Source organism: Alosa pseudoharengus, unplaced genomic scaffold (genome assembly GCF_046254945.1).
Source record: "Alosa pseudoharengus isolate Yale_2024_CS ecotype anadromous, Long Island Sound unplaced genomic scaffold, YU_APseudo_1.1 YU_APseudo_1.1_scf_2, whole genome shotgun sequence".
NCBI lineage: Eukaryota > Metazoa > Chordata > Actinopteri > Clupeiformes > Clupeidae > Alosa > Alosa pseudoharengus.
In genome coordinates, this window is record NW_027468663.1 from 46,318,194 (window position 1) to 46,339,817 (window position 21,624).

The 21,624-nt window shown below is 41.8% G+C and overlaps 1 protein-coding gene across 1 annotated transcript in view; it reads left to right on the top strand.

Moving 5' to 3' along the window:
• The first annotated feature begins 2,656 nt into the window (after positions 1-2,656).
• The window catches only part of astn1 (astrotactin 1), a 208,475-nt gene continuing 189,507 nt past the window's right edge, over positions 2,657-21,624 (top strand). Inside the window, exons 1-3 of the mRNA XM_076293301.1 lie at positions 2,657-2,774; positions 3,090-3,240; positions 11,340-11,698. Coding sequence (XP_076149416.1) covers positions 2,657-2,774; positions 3,090-3,240; positions 11,340-11,698 — 628 coding nt within the window. The remainder of the gene's footprint in view (positions 2,775-3,089; positions 3,241-11,339; positions 11,699-21,624) is intronic.

Here is a 21,624-nt window from a genome sequence, read left to right on the forward strand (position 1 = left end):
AAATAATTGAAAAAAATCTGAAATTACCTGTGAAGTACGTTTGACCATTTCACTGTTAGCATATTGGAAAAGGTCATTAACAGCTCAGCTCAGTGAGAGAAATTCACTCTACCTTCATCAGTGGAGGTATCCTTAGGAAGAGCCTGAGGGCTGAGAAATGTAAGCAAAGCACCTTGAGGGAGAAAGAAAAGATATGTTAGCATTTCCATATTTTGATATTTAGAAGGGATGCAGCTGCTTTCACAACTACCAATGCTTACTGTAAAAACATCCCAAGCTAATGTTATACAGTACATTGACCTAGGCCTACTTGTAGCTTAACATAGCATTTAAGCATTCTGCTGTTTGAGAATTAGACAGATGCATCTGGTGCTTTAAAGACAGTAAACAGCTGGCGAGCATGAATACTGCTAGACATGAATGTTCCAGTCTGCTTTGATGCACGGAATTTATCGTGTGGGTTTCCTAACCCCCATTTGGTAAATAGATTATCACAGTCGAATAGTTAGTATAGCAGAGAAGCTATGCCACTTTCATCAAAACCTATTACAAAGCTATAGCAATGTTATGTCATTAAATACGATAAACAGTCTGCGTCTTCCTTATCCCGTTAACACACATATTACAGTATATAACCATATTCCGTCCGTTCGAAAAAAAAAAGTTGTGCTAACTGTTCTAGTTTGTTACAAGCTGCATGGGCCATTATAGTCCGGTGGACAGCCCATAGAGCCCCATTGTGGACCCGGAAATGTTGAGTACACCAAAGTTTTATGATGGAAATATATAGTATGGGTTCCCAGCATGCAGAAACTGCCGGATGCTAATTTGCATATGTTGGGCAATTTGTGTAATTGAGCTAATTAGACTAAATTAGCATAATAGCCTATAATAGCCTATATTGATCATATTTTAAGAGCTGCTTGGCCAAAATGGACAATGTTAGTATGTTTTTAGGGGTTACTGGAGATGCTGAGTCCATATCTGACATTTTCAAGATTCAAAATCACTATTTAAACTTGTTTTGGTATTGATATTTATGACAGCACACTTTATGCAGATTAGCCTATAGCTTAGGTCTACTATTTCTATTACAACTCTACCACATTCAGCTGTCTGGTTGAAGCCTGGAAATATTGCAAACAAAGTAGCATAGTTGGCTAGCTTATCCTAGTCTACTGTTCAGTTTCCTCATGTGTATTTAAGGTAATACTGTTCTCCTTGGGACAAGCCTTTTCCAGCGCGCTGGCGTTGCACAGCTCCCCCAGAGTGCGAATTACCCCACCATAATTGGGGGGTACTGCTCCTTCACTTCTTCTATGACCATCATGGTCCACTACCATATCAATCCCCATCGTGATCGCCAAGTGCAACATGTGTTGTGCAACACCCATACAAGGTGTAAACATGCGACAAACTGATAATCAGTTGGCTACAGAATATCTCATTGTTATTATATCCAAAAGAGAACTGTTTTGATCAACTCTCAAAAGTTAGAAGTTAAGTGCTCTGAAATACCATTCTAATTACTAGTAAAAGTAATACCTTTACAAGAAGCCTATTGCTTATTTCATGACATTGATTTGGTTTATTTTTAGATTTCATGACTACCACATAAGAACTACAGAGCGGTAACCTACAAGAATCCGATAACCAGAATGTAAAAACAATAGACCTACTAACCAATTAAAAACAAATTCAAATACTAGCATGTACTATTTAGCCTAGGCTACTTGGCTCTTTATGTTTCCACAGGTTTCACTAATGTTATGTAGGCTTAGCTACATCAGACCCTCTTGTACATAATAAAAACAACACAGGATCTGTGCCAAACTAATTTCAAAAGGGCACAATAATTTATTCAAGATAAAATGAGAATCAATGGACACCTAGGCTATGAACTGGAGTTCATCTCCTTGGAAATGACAATCGATTTTACCTCACCACAATGTAAAATAATAATAATGATTTAAATAGAGAATTATCTTGCTAACTAACCTTGGTAACTAACCAAGGACCACTTTACTAGCCTCAGTGGGTAAGTAAGTAGCAGGTAAGTAGCCGGTAATTAAATGTATGAAGACGTGACATGAGCTATGAAAGAACAAAACACGTTAATACATGAAGGTTGTAAAATAGCACATTTTCAACAAGCTAGACGTCTGCTAGCAACTTACATTTACCCATGCACGTCAGCAGCAAACCGAATTTAAGCTACTGGAGGAATCTACCTAACGTTGACACTTGCTTGAGAAGTTGAAGTCGTTCTCTATCTCCGTTGCTTCTAGCGCCACGGTGGTTAAAAATGGTACAGTCCATAATAGGGGTGTCTGAAATTGCTTTACATTAAACTTTTCCTAGTGTAAATAGGAGTTGACTTGTATTGTAGCCAACTGTAATGATATTTTTTCACAATATCAGAAAAATTATCTGACCCCCCCAAAACTGATATTTCTGTCTCTTTGGGGGTATAGTACCCCCCAGTACCCCCTGTAATTCGAACTATGAGCTCCCCCAACAAGCCATTGCCATCCTCGGCGCGGGAGTTCCCACATTCAGTCCAGCAATTAGTCTCTGGCACTGCCACACAGCAGGTGGGGTGCACACACCGCAAGAGCCCTACTCACCCTGGGGAACCACAACCACCAGCGGCCCAATGCGGGGCGTGCTAGCAGTCACCTGTTCTGTCGCCTCTCGTCCCCAGCTCCCTTCAGAGAACGCCCTCAGGTCGCACTTTCGCAGTGTGCACCACCGCAACGTTCTTCCAACACCTGGTGGGGCCTAGCCTCCACTGCCACAGACTCCCCGGCGCTGAGCACCATAACTGGCACTGCACCTCCGATGCTCCACTCCGTCATCTCGCCAGTCGGGGCAGCAGACTCCAGTTCCATCGCAGCCGGACCACGCTGCGCAATCAGGCTACAGCTACCGACGTTGGCGTCCTTCCTCTGCTGCCTTGTCGCAGAGCTGTCCTCCGCCGTTCCGGCCGCTCCACACCACCATGATCGCGCCAAGGCCTAGACCTTCTCTCTGGCTCGTGCCATCGGATTTCACACAACAAACTGTTTTTCCCCCTTATTTTTCTAAAGAGCACCGGCGACCAACCGTCAACCGCCAACCGTCCGTCCTCAAGGCAGCACCTCCTTGCCGCTCCACCTCTGCTCTGCTCCGCAGCCAGGGCCACCGCCAACTCCAGCCTAAAGCTGCCCGGCGGGGGCAGGGGCTCCAGGTCTTCTCACGGTGAAGTCAACACCCAGGCCGGCGTCACCACCTAATCTTCCAAGGCCGCTTCCTCAGGCCATTCTCCCGGTTACGTGAAGTCCTTCTCCGCAGTGGCCACTGCATCGAGACCCTCTTCAGGCAAGCACTCCTCCCGTAGCCAGGCCCAGGCGACGGCTGGTCTCCTCCCGCGGCTCCTACTGAAAGCCTCTGTAAGCTTTTTAGTACCCCTTACAAGGGCTCTCCTTTTGCTTGGGCCTCCACCTAGCGGTGAGAATGGACGGATTATGAACTTTCGGGCCCCTGGGCCCAGATGTATTAAGGGCCCCCCATTAATTGTCGCATATGTGGAAGGGGGGTTTGGGGGTCCTTCCTCAGAAATGTTTTAATTTGTTTGATGTGATTTCCTGTATTCTGGTGCATTTTGGGGATGGCCAATACTAAATTCAATCAGATTCATAGCCTACATCCTGATGTGTTGATATTGAGGCAATGATTTCATGCAAAGGCTTGGGCTTCAGGGCCCCCTGACCCCTTGGGCCCCTGGGCCGGGCCCGGTAGGCCCGTGCAGTAATTCATCCCTGGCGGTGATGTCTCCCACTCCCGGCTCCTCCAGCACTGAAGACACTGTCTCCTACAGAACGCAACTTGCTCCTCCATGGAAAACGTGCCCATCTACAGGTGCTGCTTTGGAAAGCAGCAGACCGTCCTGATCCACCGGCTGTGGATATCACCACGTTTGGAGGGAGTTAGAAGACAGGTATGAAGAAGGGAGAGGAACTTGCCAACCCTCGATTCAAGTCCTGTTGCTCCTCCTGATTTGTTAGATGTTATCAGCTTTAACGGCAAAGCTGGGTTAAAACTGTGTATACATGTATCTGGAAAGTGCAGCTGTGCAGCTGCAGGCCTGGCCTGTACTAATTATTGTTTCTGCAAAGGCAGTGATGTTACATGTGGCAAAATATTTACACAGCAAAAACAGCAGAAGGACATGGATGAAGAGTCTGGAGAAGATGGCGACAGGACAACGGATGAGGACATAGAGGAGTAGTAGAGGCTAGTTCTTCCCTTTGTTACTCAATTGTGAGTCACAGCAGAGGGCCAGTGAATAGCTATTTCCAAAATGATTGTGGAATTCAGAAATAACTTGAGGATCCAAATTATTCCTAAACACTGAACATTTTTATCCTCCAAAAATCCGTCTAAATCGCCCCCAAAAACTCAGCAAAATCAGCTTAATAATGAGAGTAAAAACTTGACCAAACCAAGTTTAAATGGTGATTTTGAATCTTGAAAATGTCAGATATGGACTCAGCATCTCCAGTAACCCCTAAAAACATACTAACATGGTCCATTTTGGCCAAGCAGCTCTTATAATATGATCAATATAGGTGATTATGCTAATTTATGCTAATTAGCTCAATTACACAAATTGCCCAACATATGCAAATTAGCATCCGGCAGTTTCTGCATGCTGGGAACCCATACTATATATTTCCATCATAAAACTTTGGTGTACTCAACATTTCCGGGTTCACCTTTCTGTCCACTGGACTATTAGGCAGGTAGTTAACATAAACATTTTTTGCTAGGCTAGCCTTCCTGCTGTGACATTACACCATTTGTACAAGACAAGTACAGCTATTTTATCCAGTGTAATTTATCACCACTATCTTGTTTTTTCTCGTCATCCTCTTCCTTTCTCTTCTTTCTTTTCCGGCTTCCGGACGCATAACTCCGCTTCATTATGACTGCCGATGTTTATATTTTCGCGGCAGCAGAGATCACGAACCTGGCTGGCTGGCTGCTGTCAGCGACTACTGAGAGGGGCCGCCTTGAGGGGGATCCCGGTATTGCAGGTAACAGTGTCGTTGGCACTTTACTGCATTGACTATCAAAGGGGCGCTCACAGTTTGTCGTTGCATTTTATTCTTAACCAGTCGTTGTCTTACTTAACCAGTCGTTGTCTCACTTTCACCGGCCCACATGTGGACCGGCCCCCCGGTTGTACAGATTACCAGTCCGAGCCTGCATACACACACACAAGCATGAACACGCAGACGCACACACACACACACGGATGCACACACACACACACATCATTAACCCCCCCCCCCCACACACACACACACACACATCATTACGCCCACACACACACACTCACAAGCGAACACACACACACACACACACACCATTTACATACACCATTTACATACACAAAAGTTGCAAGACTAGGGGATGGAGTAGGAGATGGAGACAAATTTACAAGCGTGATTTAATTTTGCTGAGAGAATGTGCAGGAGGTCTAGTTTTCATTATGAGCTGCATTTTGCACATTTTGCATGACTCCACTACAGTATATGGAGCATATTACTCAGAAATTAATTCTGCAAATGCAATGTTCCTTCCACATCAAATTATTGAAAATCACTGCCCTTTAAACTTTTTCTCCTATAATTTCTATTTCTTGATAATACCTGAGTCAGTATCACAATAGATGCAATATGTATCTGTCTTTGAATGCTTTCACTGACTCAAAAATGAAGTCTGTGACTGTTAGCTGTTATTCATGTTCAAACAAATAAATAAGTAAGTCAAAACCAAAAGGGATTGCTGTGTCATTTGGCTGCCATCTACAACTTGTGAAAGGTCAGTTGTGAGTGTGGGATCTCTCTGAGGACCACTCTCTGGATGGTGCCCATATGGCTACCACCACAGTTGGGGGATATTTAGAAGGACCGAATACGTCCTCATAGTGAGTTCGAATGTATTTTTTTCTTCCATGCGTAATGCTCGTGACCGTGATGTGTGCTGCTTACGGGGAAAAGATTTATGTCATTCGATGCGGGCCTGGAGGTGAATGGTGACCAACAGAAGCTATCTAGCGGTAGCAGACCTGCCAAGGCAGCCTGGTAGCTCCAGATAAAAGATGGATGCAGTCAAAAACAGACTGAGGCCACACTCCAAGCCGATTATTAACAAACGTCATACAGATGCAAACTAGCCAAAACACTAGTCAGAATGACTCACTTTACCCAGCTGAGTGCTGCACAATAAATCAACTTTAATGGTGATTTTGGTTCTTTTTCTATCTGCGCTTCTGCTGTAATTATTTATGACACTTTTCATATGAAGTGTTTACTTGATTCCTACTCTTCTGCAGTATAATTGCTGTTGTGCTCTTGGAATGTCGTGTTGCTTGGGTTTAGTTTAGAACAACTTTTGTCAAAGCTGATCACTGCTTGGTTATCTTGCAAAGGTTTATAGGAACACAATGTGGTCATTTCCCCTCCTGGTTCAGAAGTTACTTAGGTGCTTCACTTTAATCTTACATGATTCAGGCAAACATAATTTAAACTGTTTTATTGGAAATAGCTGGTCAAATTGTGTCGGTTTTACATGAATGTTGTAAGTGGAAAGAGAAATGTTATAGTGATTAAACACAATTCATTCATGTACAACTGATGTCCACATTACAACTGAATAAATTCAAGCATTATTTTTTATTTTCAGTGATATGTGGCTCCCTGTTTCTACAGAATGCAGGAGAAAACGACCAATGACTGCACTCTCAATCTGATGAGGAAGAACGTTTCTGGTCTCTGTGGTCTATCTTGATAGCATGAATGGTTAAAACGCTTACTCTCCTGCTGCAGTTAATGAAAGCGTATTGCATTTTCTAAAATAATTGAATGATGAATGATGATGGTGAATTACATGACTGAATAATGATTCAAATAAGTCTGTATACTTTATTTATCTAGGCCTACTGTATGATTGCACTCATAAAGCACAATGATGTTGAAGCATCATAATGCATTATAAAGCTTATCTCACTAATGTCATTATTGATGTCAGTATTAATTGCCATTATCAAGATGTAAAAGAACCTTTACAATGCATGGTCATACTTCAGGCTTTGAGAGTTCATGCTAAAACATAACACTTTATGAGTGCGGTCATGACTATAATGGTTATACAGACTTACAGTATGTCAATCATCATGACACTTTACAAGTACTTTATAAGTCTTTATGAACGTATTTATAATTCTCAATGAATACTGGGTTCATAGAAAGTGCTGAATTCTTGCAGAGCTAAATTGAATTCCAATGCTCCTAATCTATTTCACTGTGAGATCAGACTGGTTTCAGATTGATGACTGATTGACCCAGTCTCACACCCTCTTGTGTCCATGGCAGAGTCTAGCCTTATCGTACCATTAGTATCTGTACTCTGAACCCTTGCATCAGTGATGCAATCTAGTGATTGCAAAAACAAAATGTTGGTCGGCACTCTGATGCCAGTGTTATGTCTGACAAGCCATCTGGCTCATGCTGTAAGGATTTTCCTGACAGCATGTAATATTCAAAATACTTCTTCGTCTGATGACTTTCTGTGGAAGAAAAAAAAACTTGCCAATGAGTTGCACATGATGTCTGTTAGTCCAAGATGTTTACAATGGGGACTGAGTCTGGTGTTGCCATGGGTGTAACTGATACTCCTAATCCGATTGGCCTTTAATTGTCATGGTCACACAATAAGCGGATTTTCCTGCAACAGTTGGCCGATTGTTGGGAGCGTTTATGACAGTATTCCAAAGAAAATATTTGTATAAGCTAATGTTTTTGCTTGTCTATATTAACATGACTCTGTCTTAAGTCCTGTTGCCTATTGAATGTTGCTTCAATTATTTTGAAGCCAAATATAGAATCAGTATGATGGATTAATCGGTGATACTGGATATACAGTACTTGCAATGTTCATGTGTAATGCGTATAACAGTGCAAAAGTAAACATTGATCAGTAACGTGTATTGCACCTGTTATGATTAAACTTACCCATCATCAAAACCAGAAAAGGCCTTTTTCAGTGATAAAGAAGCTTGTGGCTTTGAGCTGACATTTCACATCAAAAAGACACAAGAGTCCACAACAGTGGATTGCAATGACATCATTAGAGAGAAATATTCTCAATGTTTTACTGCTTAAAGGTGCTCTAAGCGATGTTACACGGTTTCTAAGATAAAACATTTTTTGTCACATACAGCAAACATCACCTCAACATCCGCTAGCTGCCTGACACTGTAAAAAAAAATGCAGTCTCTGTGGACAGCTCAGGCCCCAAACACAACTTGGTCCAGCCTGGGCCATAAAAACATAACAAACTGTTCCAGCCAATCACCGACGAGATGCACGTTTAGGAGAGTTTCCATTGCACGGCAGGGAGGGGGAGGGAGTAGCAAGCTCTCTGTTTTTTTCTAGCTCTCTGTTTTTTTTTTTTTGAACATCAACAGAAGTGACGTTACCCAACATCGCTTAGAGCACCTGGGGAATTACACTCATTTTACACCTCCCCTTGATTTTTACCTTTCGCCAGTTCATCCAGCCGTTCTTTGATTCTGCCGATTCCGGCATAATAATCAAGGAATGTTGCGAACATACCATGGGCGCAGCAGCACAATGATATCACACAGGACCTGAAAATAGTCCCTGTAGGCCTTCCAGCAACAAAGCTGAGCTGCAGCAGATTATTATGCCAGAATTTGACTATAGTTCCATGTCAAATCAGCCTAGAAAATCACCACGTTTCATTTTCCGTTAGTCTTATTACACTTTCTAAAAGTTAGAAATGGGAAAATTACGGGAAATCTTAGTCACTTTTAAGCGTGATGCTAGCAGGCGAGATACTAATGGTCTAATCCGATTCAATTATCTATGCTAGGCTGGAGCTAAAAGTGGTATCGCCAGACTCAGAGAATGGCTGGATGAACTGGAGAAAGGTAAAAATCAATTGTTTAACTCAAGGGGAGGTGGAAAATGGGTGTAATTCCCCAAATGGTGGAATATCCCTTTAAATAATAACAAAAAATATGTTTCCAATGCCACAAGTAGGGTCTAGTTAATTACCAATATGTGAAACTGTTCATGAAAGTCACCAGTACAGCAGCACTTTAACATTAGACAAATCCAAACAATCCAGTACAGACCATCCAAGGGCACATATTTCTATATGTCAATTTAACAACACAGACAGCACCAGCTGGCAAGGAAGTTGGACAGAAAGATCTATGCGAGGTCAATCCACAGCTGCAAATTGCACTGATGTCCCCAGTCAGATATCAGACACAAGCTGCCCAACCCATGAGCCATCCACAAACTCCAACTCTTATCAGATTTTCAGATGCATCAGTCCAACTATGGGCTGCCACAGTTGTCAGATTTGACATTCAAACTCCTACAGACAGCTGGTGTTTTTGTATCATTAACTGACCTATTCTGAACTTCACTGTTGTTGCTTAGTCAAGACCATTTTTATATGAAGGATAAAGGACGGGGCTATGATAAGTCACTCTCCACCATCCTGGTAACCTGCTGTCTATCCTCTTAGCTATTTTTTCATTATAAAATAGGAAGACGACACAAACATACCCATACTCTGCCATAATGCTTCAAGTCATCATATCACTTTTGTACAGAAAGTTTTGCATCACCCAGATATTCTACCATGAGATAGGACAACCTTGGCTAAAACACTTTTGATTTGTCTCTGCCCTTCACATTGGTCAAACTTTATATCTTATGGTCATTTTAACAAGGCTTCTATCTATTGGCATGGTATGATTTTTCCACCTGTCTACTTTTATTCAGAGATTTACGATGGCAAAGTCTTCCGGATGCTGTAAACTAAACTCTTAAATGCCTTTAAAACACCGACAGCTACTCATCGTGAATTAAATGTCATCTGATGTCAGACCACAGATCAGCGGGAGACCTCTAAAGGCCTTTTCATCAGGCCATTTCGACTGGTCTCAGCTCAGCACCTACTTCTGCTTGGTGTGCTGGCTGCCAACCTGCAGTGTGAAGGAATTTAGTCAGTAATAACTTGCTGAGAGTTGCTAAAAACGACACCAAAGAAAGTGATATGTCAAGAATGACACTGAAACTCTGGGGGTACCCATCCCCCATCACCAATCACACACACACACACACACTCACTCCTCTCTCTCTCTTCCCTTTTCAACCCCAAAGTTCAATTATGGAGTAGGTCAGGGCTGAAATGAGTCCTGTGGCCTTTCATCACACAGCCCCTTCACAGTTTACGGAGGCCTTACTTCTGGGCTGGATGGAGATCAAGATCGCACAGGGAGAGCATTCTGAGGGCGCAGACCTCTTGCTTTTTTCTCGGCGCCTGCACCTGCCACTCCCCTCCACAGATGCCCTTCCTCGTCATTTTCTCCCTCTTCTCTCAGACGAGCATGACACTGCACTGACTGAGACACGAGCCAGCTTTTCAGAGTATGTGTGAATGTATTGTCTGTATCGGTGTCTTACTAATTGGCCACATCTTATCTGTCACATCAGCCAAGGGATATTGAAATAACTTTATATTGGTCAGTTGTATGGCCAGGCAATGTGTCAGCCATGAGTTTAATAATTGTGTCTAAAAAGCAATGCAGTGCATAGCACCTGTGTAAATATACTCTGGGAAAAATGAAGAGACCACTGCCCATTTTTTGCTGATGTGATCCTACGGTTTCTGAGTGAATTCGAATGAATTAATTTGAATTAATGAACAAATTTGCAGTGGTCTCCTAATTTTTAATATCACCGTCAACTCGAATGTCACTCAATGGTAGCATGACATCAGACAAATGTACAGTGATTTCTTAATGATTTCCAGAGCTGTAGGTCTTACAGTGTACTATAGCATGTACATAATACATACATACTTGAAAACTGTTTTTAAACTCATACACGTTTAATAACTTAATATTAGTTATAATAAATAAGAGGCAACATCAAGCACCACCACGCGTTGATATGTACTGTCCTGCGTTGTTATGTTTTGAAAAGCATTTGTAAGGGAGAAATACCAAGACAGCTGAATGGCTTAATATGGATAATTCCAATAAAGGGATCTCGTGCTGTGCCGATTTCATTTTCGTAGCAATTATCACTCTGATAAACTGCATAGCCATACAAAACAAAACCTTCAGCCATCAGACCGCACATCTGGGGATTTGAGCGGATTGAGGGCTGTTTATTTCGCTTCGCGAAGCAAACCCGGATATTTGTGCTTTGCCTGCGTGTTCCCCCACGCTCCTCTTCCTCTCGCAGCCTGCATTCAACTGACTGCAGCTGCCGCGCATTGGGAAAGGGATCCGAAACCGTGGTGGAATCGGACAAAATGGGTCCGCGCCCGTGGTTTTTTGTGACATTTATGTGGATTTTTGCGCTCAAACCCGACAATATCCACAGTCTTAACAACGAAGAGGACCAGTCGCAAGATATGGAATGCAAAATGAAGAGCGTCACGGTGTCCGCGTTGCCGTTTTTGAGAGAAAACGACCTGAGCATCATGCATAGCCCCTCGGCCTCCGAGCCGAAGCTTCTGTTCTCCGTCAGGAATGATTTTCCGGGAGACATAGTGGTTGTCGACGATCTAGAAAATACCGAGCTCCCATTCTTCGTTTTAGGTGAGTTTTGCTTTTTGAGGTTGTGTCGCCCAGTCATCATTTGATCACTTAGTATTTCATGGCGTTTATTATTTTCCTGTCGAAATAGGATGCAGGCCTACTGTTACGTTTCGAAACAATCTGGTCCATGTTTACACTCCAGTCCATGTACATGGTATTCCTGGCCTGTCGGTAGTGTTAGCCACTGAGAAACGCAATTTTGCTAACCTTATTGTCAATAATTACATTGTGGCCACAACTGGTGTCGCCAGATGCACCGATGTAAACAGAATCGTAGACATTCGCTATGTACAATTTGTACAATTCCGCTACTCAAATGACGAGTCGCTGACGATATAACATCACAAACAGGCCGCACTCATGAAGACTTTGGACTAGTTGAGCAGTGAACTATTAAGTCGGTTAACACGAATTCATCGCGCTTTGGTTGTGTTGTAGGCCAAACCCTTCCCAGTTGAACACGTTCACAATTATGACACTGTGCTATTGTATCCCAGACTGCACTCCGATCATGCAGTTATCCCTCTTTATTGTTATTGTTAAAAGTTAAAATAAAACTATGTTTGCTTTGTTTGACAGTATGTTGGGAAACATGCGTTGTTTGTGAAGTATGGGTCAATGTACAGAAAGTTTTCATGTGTGCCTCCTGTATTTATATTACTTTGCAACTTTGTTTTTTTTGTACAACAAAAGTTCAAGACATTTGAGCATACAGGGCTACTTAACACATGAACACACACATGAAAAGCATTGTTTAGTTTTTAGGCTAACGTGTACGTTAGCCTAAAAACTAAACAATATGGTAGCTCCTAAGAAAGTTCACGTTCAGCTGCGAGGAGACAGGCGTTCATGAACTTGGGGCACAGTGATGTGTGGACGATCCTGGCTGCTGTCCATGGTGCTGATGTATTTGAGCGGCTGTTTGTTTGCGTCTGAGCAGGTATATAGGGTATAAAGGACCTTAAAAGTCCTCAGAAAGTCCTTTTGTGCAACTCTTTGTAAAGCAGTCAATAGTGACAGCAGATGTGTCAGATGGTGGGATTGTGGTGAAAACAGTTAAAGAGAGCAATAAAGTGGATGACAAATTCATTGGACCTAACTGTTTTGCTTGCCAGTGTCATGGCCGCGACAGGGATGACATGTTGACCCACACTTTATGAAACTGTCAGAGAAAGTATGAGATAGCAAACAACAAATGGCATGAAGTTATTGCTCTTTGGATAGGAAGTGGAAGACAAGGTGAATTCAGTGATTCAGTGAAAAAAAAAGCCCATAGGATGTCTGTAACATTTGGTTTTGAAGAAGTCAGAATTTGTTGCTGTCCCATTGTATTGTATGGAGTGGATAGGTTACCAACATTAGCATTTAGAAGATTTTCTGCTCTTTTAATGGTGCACATTGTAGAGTTGGAAGTCTTAACACAATTGTCTTGCATTTAAGTGGTGCTTACTTATCATTTTAATTATTTTAATCGAATATCAACTATAGTTCAGAACTGAGTAAACCAAAGTTATATTCCACATACTGTACACTACAGAGTATGTGTGTGGCTTCATTGAGTTCTCCTTTTAGAGTCAATTACCATTACACCCCTAAGCGATGCTTGTGCAATTAATTGTTTTGAATCAACTTCAAACACAGTAGCGAAGGACATTTAGAGACAGATTTCTTATAAAAGAAACACATGGGAAATAGTGTTTACCACTATTTGTATTTTGTTGGTTGGCTGTCGAAGGAAACTTTTTAATAGCATAACTCAAGAGGATTGAGCTCATTTGTGGAGTCCTCTGTATGTATGTATTAAAAACTCTCTGAAATTTGGGATTCAGGAGGACTTCCATTATGTATGCGTAACATCCTCTCGAGTAAACAAAAAATCCTATCAGTATTGCATATCTAATCAGAACACAAGTTTGTAGCATTAACAGTGAATCTGTGGTTTCCTGCTGACACTGTTTTAGTGACACTGCAGAAAACAGATGGAGCAAAGCATTTGTGCACCTCTGAGATATATATTACACTGAGTGCTATCAAATGGCTTTTAGATGAAGCCATCAGCGAGGAATTGACAGCAGAGAACCTGTGATAAGCTAGCAGGCAACTATTTTGTCAAGATGTGGGATGCAAACTTTTCAGGCATTTGGCTAAAACAAGGTGTTCTCAGATTATAACTTTTTCTTTTCTTCTGAATGTGATCACATCAGTGGCAATCAATTTTCAGTTTCATCATCAAGGATACTGTAAAAACTTAAATAATTGAATAGTGCGTACAAAATAATCTCCACAATGTGGAAAAACATACATGAGAACTGACATTAACAATAGACAGATATACAAACTACATTAAAACAATAGACAGATATACAAACTACATTAACAAGAGACAGATATACAAACTACATAGGTATACAAACTACCTACAGTATGTTGGCGATCTAAAACACATGGTCACTGGCAAATAGCTACATAAATATAGGGGTTTGTCCAGTCCACATTGGGGGTGGTATTTTTTATCAAATGTCGGTTGCCTGGCGCAAAAAAGCAGTTCTTATGTTTCTTCAGTCATGGGTGTGTTTTAAGCGTAAAATCCTTTAAATCAATGAGAGTGACATCTGTCATTCCCTTTAAAGAAGCCCTATGCAACAATTTTAGCAAAAATTACCTTAATTATGCAGGTTGAGAGTCGTTCTGATTTTTGGGTCGTTTGGTGGGTGCTTCGTCTCCCCCTAGTGCTTCTCCATGGAAAAATCCACGAATATGCAACTTTCTGGTCCCGTCCCGAACAAATCCGGATGTGACTCAGCGGAAGTATTCAATCACATCTCGAAAATGTAGTCAGATTGTAGTTTGACTGCAAAACGGACTCCGACTTGGCTTTGTTGCTGTTGAAATTGTAAGTAGCCTACCCTTGGGTGAACATAGTTTTTGTAATGTGGTTTGATAGTCTCTTGAACAATGTGTTTGCTCGACCGTTTTATTGTGAGCCCTGTATGTGTTTAGCTTGGTTTCTTGATGGCTAGCTCTCTAGCTAGTGGGGGTTTAGCGTAGCAGTCACTTGCTACTGAAGCTGCAGGGGGAGCTATGTCGTGAAAAATGCAAGCCGAAAGGCGAAAACCCAGAAACAGCGAAGGAATAACCAGACCTGCATAGGGCTTCTTTAACAGCAAGCAGCACGACTTCAAACAGTGCATCGGTATTTTGATGGTCACCGGCGCATTTGAAGGAATCTGTTTGCACGTGAGACCATATGGAACAGGTATTCAACTAAACCATGAACAAATAAAACCTAGCAGAGTATAGGCTACATGCATCTGCACTCGTCTATTGAACTCATAGGCAAAGTGAAACTAATTTACCTTGGTGTCATAGTCAACGACAAACGGGTTATACACTGTTAATTACTTTCACTATTGACTGACAGTGGTTCACCATCGAAAACATAGCCTGATAAAAGCAACACTTACCCCAATAATGTTCGAATGACTGAATAAAAAACCTAAGGACATTTATCCTGCAGAGGAGTTGCTGCTTACATCTCATGACAGTGCTTCTTCAGCTGTGCACCTTTCGCTGTAGACCAGGTGCGTCTTCAGCTATGCACCTTTCGCTATAGACCAGGTATTTTTGGTAATGGCAGCTTTGTGGAATACCTGATCAGGCTGTGTCCTCCATCTCATGTTGTTTTGCTTGCCAACTGTACTTTTCTGGAGTTCACTTTAAGTTTTTGTGGTTCCAGAAATGCCATCATAAAGTTACACTGCACTTAAGTCTATAAGCAATCTATATTTCATGTTAATTGACTATACATCAAACAACTCAGATTAAATAACTCAGAACTGGTCTAATGATTCAGAAATGGAAGTGCAGCAGCAGTACTCATTTCAAGACTGGTTGTAGGTATGTACTGCAAGATATTGTTTCTAGAGGATGGGACCTGCAAGATAGCCAAATTGATTAGCAATATAGGATTCCCTAATGCTAAATAGATGCTCCTCAGTGTTTAATATTCTGTACACTTCCCAGACACTTAACTTGCATTGGAACTGGTTTAGAGACACTTGTTTTTATAACACTGTCGGTAGTGGCAGTAAAAGTAGTTTGTTTTTATCAACATTGATCCTTGTTTTTATCAACATTGGTCCTGTATAGTCGTTTTTACACATGGTTGTTAAGTATCTGTGTGTGCAACAGAGGTTTATTCCCTTACAGCTGGCACACACCTAGCCTACAGTCAGATGACCGACCATGTCGGGTAGGTCGATGAGCATCTGCGTCCCAAAATGGGGTGGTGTGCACAGCACTACCCACACCATCCAACCTCTAGCTTGTTTGTTTCAATTCAACACGTTGATACAGTGTTACAGCCATTGGTAAAAGGGTTGCTCTGTTTGGCTGTTTAACATGCATACCTGTTGCTAAGACACAGTACAGTTAGTCATCAGGGGCTGTATTCACAAAGAATTAAGAAGAAGCCGGAAATGTTGTCATCTTTGCTGCCATCTTTAGGGGAAAGTTTGTAGGAGTCAATTGCCAAGTGTGCTCTGGAAATTCACAATTTCGTCGCCGTTTAAAAAAAAAAAAAAACATAGTCCAGTATTTCTTTTGAAATTGAAATGAAGTTGTATGGACTGGACTATGTATGGACTGGACTATGTTTTTTTTTTTCTCCAGTAGTTGCGTCTGCTGTTGCATAGGGGTTGCGTCTGCTGTTGCATAGGGGATGATTTCTGTGCACAGTTACCATTTTTTCCATGATTTTCTAAAGGTCACATAGAAGTTTGTTGGCTGATGTGTGGGTACTTCAAGGCAGAGCTGATGAGTGTTTGTGTGTGTGTGTGTGGTAGTAACAATGCAGACTTAAGTCAAGCTGTGCGAGGCTACCAGACCATAGATGGTATATGATGTTAGACCCATTCTAGACATATTCAGGTGCTGATGGAACACGCAGATGTAATGTAATGGTGTATAGTAGTTCTGAAGTTCTGAACTGCTCCTCTCCTGCCTCTTGTAAAGCTATATCCTGTCTAGGATAGGCTCGGCAGCAAGAGCTTTCTATTATCCAGATGACGCTCTTTTAATTGGATGAAAATGACTGTTTTATGTTATATAGAAGTGCTGGTTGCTGGTGTTGTTTTCATAGGCATGGGACTGGAGCCCATGTGACAAGCTATTATCATAGCCAAGCTGATATTCAGCATAATAGATTTCCCCGTACATTATGAATTTAAATGATAATGCTGTAGTCTCTTTAATAAATCATTTTTTGATAAATGATAGAACCATTATGGAAAGTTTAAGACCATTGGGCACTAGTTTTGTTCCACTCTTTTACTGTGAGCCTTACCAGAATGCCCTCTGTGTGTGTGTTTGTGTGTGTGTGTGTGTGTGTGTGTGTGTGTGTGTGTGTGTGTGTGTGTGCGTATGTGTGTGTGTGTGTGCGTGTGTGTGTCAGGTAGTTTCTATTGAAGCACAGTGATACTGTGTGGTAGTGAAAGGTTTCCATGGCAACAGGGACTAGTGCTTAGACACTGTTTTGAACAGAGAGGACGTTGCACTTTCTGCTCAGGAGAGGAATTGCAATATAACCCAAGAATCGGTACCTCTGGGCAAAACATAATACAAACTGTATATTCTCTATAACTTCTTAGATCCTGCAGAGATAAAGGCAGTAACACTATCTCCCAAATGATTCTATTTGCACACAATCTGATATACTATGCTCATGCATTGAAAATAGATTTACTGAATTTGTTTTTTGCTGTTTCTTTTCAACTGAATCTGAATGTGAAATGGACATTTTGCACTGCATCTTGTCTCTAGTTGATTGGAATTTTCCTGTATGTTGTTAATTGATATGCAGCCAGTAAGCATTAACTTTTATTATAACATGTAAAACTAATCAAAGCTAATAATGTCAAAAAGAGTATATAGCATGAAGTGGCTTTGCAATGTTGTTCTTTTGATGTTCATGCATGTGGCTTGAAATAATTCACCTTTTATATGACAAGCAAATGAGCAAAGAGCTGCAGTCTAACGTTACATGGAACCGTTTGCTTAGGGTGTGCCAGATTTTTTACTGTCGGGCCATGGCAGGAATGTCAACGACCCTGAAAAGTATTCATAGAGGAAGCTGAAATCTCAATGCAGACTCATGTGCTCTAGACAAAAGCAAATACCGAGCAGGGCACACAGTAGCAGCATTCATCTGAGCTTTTGTCGAGAAGCCCCTGTCCATTAACAGTCACCTTGACTAATATATGGCGTTTCACGTTCTGCTACCTGTGGAGAGGCCTCTGTGCAAACAGAGGGGAAGAATGTGTCATAGCCTATCACTGTCAGAGAGAAAAGGAGGTGTTATGACCTTTGAGTAGTCTTCAGTTTTGTATCTGATCCTGGCAAGGATTGGAGTAGTAGCTTAGCGGGGTACTGAAGGACTTGACCAAAACAAACAATAAAGTAACATCCAAATGGAAGCTTTGGATGTTACTTTATTGAAAACATGAACATGAATATTTTGAATTGAGGTTCAGAATTGGTGCACATACAATATAGAAGGCATATTCAGCTACAGAATTCATACCAGCTCAGCTGAAGGGTTCTCTAGGAACAATTGAGAATTCTGTGCCTGCACAGTTGAGAACAAAAGCAGAACATAAATGCCCAGTGATTCTATAGACTACTAATGCTACCATTATATATACATCACTCACATCCGATGACAGCCAACAAGCAGTTACAAGATTTGCTGTCATCTAAACAAAAATTACTCTTATGAGTGAGTTATTTTGAATACACCATTCTGTATAACAATGTAGAGTTCTCAACGGGTCGGGTCGGCCCGACAAACCCGACGGGACCCGCAGGTTCGGGCCGGGTTCGGGTCGAAAATATAAGCAAATGACTCGGGTCGGGTCGGACCTCGGGCTTAATATTTTCTGTTCTGCTGCTGCGTGCAACGTGCTAGGCCTGTCAAACTCGATTCCTTTTAAGGATCCGGGTTATTCTGAGTCACTCACTAAACTGATCCGGGTTGAACGAGTCACTTGAGTCAGTATTGCTAAATCACAAAGAAATTCAGTCCTACGTTCAAGCAGTGCAGTGGGGTGCTTCATTTCGTTAAGTGCCTTCTCATGTTGGATGTGGATCCTCCATGATTTTTGCAGTACTTGCATTTAGCCTAAGAGTTTTGCTCTCCTGGTCAAAGTGCATCCACACATTGTTCATCTTTTTGGTGCTCATGTTCAGAAACTTTGATCTTATTGACAGAGAGGGTAGCCTATATTATAATAACTAATTATTTGTTGTTGTTTTGTTAACAATAGAACATTTGCCTAGGTCTAATGCTACTCTGCTACAATGTTTATTACCACTACTATATACTAATAGTAGGCTACTAGGAATCTATTCTAATAGGTATTATAGGCAGCTAATACTAGGCAACTAATATTATTAGCCTATTAATCATAGCTATATATATATATATATATATATATATATATATATATATATATATATATATATCATGTTAGGTAGCCTAATATAATATATAATATAATAATATAATATAAAATAGCCTAATATAATAGCATCAAAACCTCCACCCACTCACGGGAAAGAAAGCAGTTTGAGCCAGACTGTTTATTTATTGTCTTAACCTAGCCTAAGCAATTGACTTTCAATGTAGACAGAAACAGGAACGTAGAGATGCCCTGCAGTGAATAAATTATTATTGTTGTTGTTATTATTATTATTATTATTACTACTACTACTACTACTATAGGGCGTGGGATCCGCGTTGCATTGTGGGACGTGGCGGCCATGTTGATGGCTACGCGAACGTTAAAATAACTCTGACATAACGTTGTTGAATGAAGAGACGTAGCTAGAAGTAGAGTTGAGAAAGAATAGATAGAAAAATAGATAGAAGAAATATGTTAAAATCCCGAAAAGGATCTGGAATAATCCCGAAAAGGATCTGGAATTTACCGGGACGCATTCAATAGAGAAGCCAGGTACCGGTATGTTAACAAAATCAGCATTATTAACGGCTGAGAGGGAGTACATTACGCAGTAGTCATAGGCAGTAGTCTGAGTAGCGGTAAAGGAGGCAATCAACATGGCGGAGTAATTACGTCATGACGCCCACACCCTATTCTCATTAGGCCTATTATTATTATCACCTTGACATGAGTAGAAACTAGGCTACTTGCTCGTCTACAGATTCACTCATGACAATGTAGCCGGCTGATTCGACTGACTCGCACTCATAACAACATAATGTAACCGGTCCGCCCGGCTGATCCAAATGACCCAGGTAGGCTAGCCTACTCAAGCAACTCCATACAGAGCTTGCAATGTTTCGGACTGTCTTCGCGACCTAATTGCATTTTAAAGTAGGCTATGCGTGCAGAATATGTTATTTCAGAAGTGAAAGCATGGCTTTTGTTGTGGATTTTCTTTTAACCTTGACGAGGAGTTACTCGCTCCTCTAAAGATCCACTCATGACAACGTAGCCGGCTGATTCGGCTGACTCGCACTCATAACAACAACGTAACCGGCCCGCTTGGCTGATCCGACTGGCTAGCCTACTCTCCATACAGAGCTTGCAATGTTTCGGACTGTCTTCGCGACCTAATTGCATTTTAAAGTAGGCTATGCGTGCAGAACATGTTATTTCAGAAGTGAAAGCATGGCTTTTGTTGTGGATTTGTTTTTCACCTTGACGAGGAGTTACTCTAAAGATCCACTCATGACAACGTAGCCGGCTGACTCGCACTCATAACAACCTAACCGGCCTGCCCGGCTGATTCGACTGACCCGGGTAGATAGGCTACTCAAGCAGCTCCATGAGCGTGCAGTTCGGACTGTCTGCACGACCTAATTGCATTTTAATATGCTACATCTATACACCAAATCTAATTATGTCTAGGCTACATGCAGAACATTGAATGTTATTTCAGAAGTGAAAGAAATGGCTTTTGTTGTGGAATTGCTTTTCACCTTGAGGAGGAGCTACTCGCTCTCGCAGATCCACTCATGACAACGTAGCCGGCTGATTCGACTGACTCGTACTCAACGTAGCCTAACCGGCCGGCTGATCCGACTAACCCGGATTGCTACTCAGCCGCTCCAATTTGAGTCCCATGGTCTGTGAGTCTGCAATGTTTCCGGCTCTGCGGGAAGTTAACCAGTTATCTCGGACTGCCTGCTCAGTCGCTTGAGTTGATTTGTGGAGTTGTGGTTGCCTACGAAATTGTTACATTTTTGGCAGCTACGATGGCTAGGGCTAGGAGGCTAGCTAATGTTGCAAGAGGTTTGTGTGTGGCGCTGTTTATCGTTTAGATTGAATTGTAGTAGGACTCAACTGATCCGGGTTAATGATACTAGAGACTCGCGACTCATGGGTTAATTTAAAGACACAGGTGAAAGATCCGAGTGAGTCACGACTCAAACACCTTTACACCATGGAGAGGGGCAGGGGCAGACGCTGCGTGCACGCCTTTAGCCTGGAGAAGATGGAGTTGGTGAAAAGTAGGCTGAACTTGCCGCAGGTGAATTCACCGTCGCTACTACAGGAGTGGGGAAATCAGAGGTCTGGAAAGTGTTTGGAGTGGTGCTGGATTCTGATGAAAATTCTGCAGGTTATGTGCAATGCTCAAAATGCAAGGTGCTGATTAAATATGCGACCCTGCAAGGCGAAACCAGTCGCTTTGGTAAAATTTACAAAATTAAGTTACTGTGCTCACACGAACGACCATGAACTAAGCTTTCCAACGATATGTATATCGAGGGTAGGCCTATTGCAAAAAGTATCGCTAAGATAACCGCATCCAAAGTTGGCATGGTTCTTCCGTCACGATACGCCAGAAGAGGAGAAAATCACCGTTTTAAGTAAATTGTCACGCTAATGTGTTGAATCTTCACC